Source organism: Austrofundulus limnaeus, unplaced genomic scaffold, assembly GCF_001266775.1.
Source record: "Austrofundulus limnaeus strain Quisiro unplaced genomic scaffold, Austrofundulus_limnaeus-1.0 Scaffold12, whole genome shotgun sequence".
Lineage (NCBI taxonomy): Eukaryota > Metazoa > Chordata > Actinopteri > Cyprinodontiformes > Rivulidae > Austrofundulus > Austrofundulus limnaeus.
Window position 1 is genome coordinate 569,135 of NW_013952414.1, and position 2,523 is coordinate 571,657.

Sequence of the window (2,523 nt, forward strand, 5' to 3'; positions counted from 1 at the left end):
AGTCCATAGTGTTCTATATGTGATGTTCTGAGCTGCCAAATAAAGGACCAAGTATAGACGTCAGATATTTAGAAACATTGTGAGTGACAGAGTTGATCATGCTAACAATGGGTCTTAAAGGTACATCCTGTTTGTGAATTTTGGGTAAACCATACAGACTAGGAGTGGCCTCACCTGGGTAAAGTCTATGATACAGAATCCGATTRATAGCCTTGTCCTGCTCTAATCTTTTCAGGCAATCTATTAGTTTCTTCTTGTAACCACTTCCTGGATCTCTCTTCAGCGGCTCGTATGTGGTCGTGTCGCTAAGGAGTGTCATGATCTTATCTCCATAGTCCTTCTGGTTCAGAATAACTGTGCACCTTCGTTTGTCTGCTGGAAGAATGATGATGTTCTTGTCCTTGCTGAGGGTAGTGARAGCGTCTCTCTCTTCTCTGCTGATATTAGAAGGTGGKGGTTTGGCGTTGCTGAGGCAGGCTGAAACTTTATTCCTAAGTTGCTCTGCTTCAAATCCTGGGATTTTGTTGTTTCGAATGGCTGATTCTGTGGCTGTAATCATCTCAACCAAAGGGATTCTTGTTGGTGCGACCGCAAAGTTCAGTCCCCTGGCAAGAATTTCAGTTTTTGGCTGGGTGAGCTTTCTGTCAGACAAATTCTTCACCCACTTCTCTGTCTCCCGCCCCTCTGCTTTGGAAGYGGTGTGCTGTCCAAGCGATGTGTACCGCGGAGAGAGTCGAGTTTCCAGTAAAGCAAACTTCTTCTGTTGTCAAGTTTTAGACTTGATATGCTAAGCTAAACCTGCCTTTGCTGTAAAATCTGTTACCTGATGGAATGTGTTCTGATCCAGATGTGTCATTAATTCTTGTCTGATGTCTTGTTCTTTGGCTTCAATGGTGACGTTAGTTTGTCTTACTCTTTCGTTCAGGACCTGGGTCTGTGACTTCTGGAGGATCTTGCTTGCTCTGTGTCCACCAACAGAGGATTTAAGTTGAAGGCTCTTGGGGAAAATGCCACTTTGTCTGCAACGGAGATTGAATCTTAGGTGGTTCCTGTAGTCCGCCTTCTTTCTTGCTGTTTGCTCAAACTCTCTAACTAGTTTCAGGCAATCCTGGCCAAAATGGTTCAAAATGTCCTGATGCATCTCAGTGATACAGGTAAAAAATCAAAAAGAAAAAAAAATTGTGTAGGTCTTCTGGATGGGTTCCCAGCCTCCGTATCAGTCACATGGAGGCTGGGCTTAAAAGCCTGAATTTTGCTTGAAACTCTCAGACTGAAGAAGTCTCTTGGAAAAGAGACGAAATGTTTCTTTAGAGAAGAACCCGTCCAGAAGACCTACACAATTTTTTTCTTTCCTGTTGATAGTTTTTTGCTGCTAACGGTGCAACCAGAGACAGCTGAACCTGTCTTCAACTTGATCAGTGAAAACATGCTGCATGTTCTCCTCCATCTGAGGAAATCACCTCCAACAAATTGGGTGATTTGAACTCCTGGGAAATGGATGCCAGACCAACATGAGCTCTGAGGTACCAAGATCTGACCACTGTCCCTGCAAGCGGCGATGCCCTCCTGGAGTTGAGTCAAAGTTGTTCATGCGTCCACGGGAGTTCAACCATGTAATATCCACTCTTCATCTCCTCCTGTCTGGGTCAGCGACCATCCTTCCATGCTCATTGTGGTTTGGTGTCAAAATAATTTAAAATGTGTTCTGAGTTATTAACAGAAAACCTTGTTATTCAACAGTACTTTTATTTTTGTTTTATCATTTGAGTAAAGCTTTATTCCTGATTTATGAGTTAGTCAGATTTTCATTCCCCTTCATCCACAATAATCTAAAATATTAGTCTACGTGCTGTGTGTGACACAGTGCATCACAACAGACATTGAGTACACTATGAAAAATTCGCGTGTGCAGCAGTCAGTGTGTGCGGGAAAGAACAAAGCTTGAGTAGCGATCTTTTTACACGAGTATTGTTCAATATCAATACCAGCATTGATATCATGATTATCGATATATCGATCCGCCCACTTCTACTTGTTTTGGCTGCTGATGCATGGAGAGAGCAGAGACCCTCAATAAAACAAGCAGTCCAGCCCAGCGCTGTTTGTGGTTGTATGGCTCTTTCACATTCAGATATTCAGCTGGTTACGAACACGCATTAAGGCAAACAAACATGCCTAAACTGAGTTATCTTTCAGTCTGAAGCCAGAACTCATTGATGACCAATGGTCAGCAATTTTTTTTCAAGGTCACCTAAGGTTAATGTGGTATTATTGGACATAAACACCATAGACATGTTCTATCATCGTATATCTCAGGAAGGGGACAGGTTCTGTGTTCTCAAGGTGAAGGTGTTTTGTTGTGAAATGAGCGTATTAACCCTAAAACAAAGGAAAAGCAGTTTGTTAAGATGATGGCTGAATATTGTAAAAGAGTGTTATTATTCACAGTGAAATGAGTCCTGGACAGACATGAGCTGAAAGGCCACTCATTTGTGCAGAAGACAATACTCGCAAGCAAAAAAA

At 42.3% G+C, this 2,523-nt stretch overlaps 1 protein-coding gene across 1 annotated transcript in view; it reads right to left on the reverse strand.

Annotated features, from left to right (window-relative positions):
- Position 1: 1 nt before the first annotated feature.
- Positions 2 to 2,523, reverse strand: part of LOC106513348 (uncharacterized) — a gene marked incomplete at its 3' end in the record, with an annotated part of 4,602 nt that continues 2,080 nt past the window's right edge. The window contains 1 exon segment of the mRNA XM_014002141.1: positions 2 to 1,152. Coding sequence (XP_013857595.1) covers positions 2 to 1,152 — 1,151 coding nt within the window.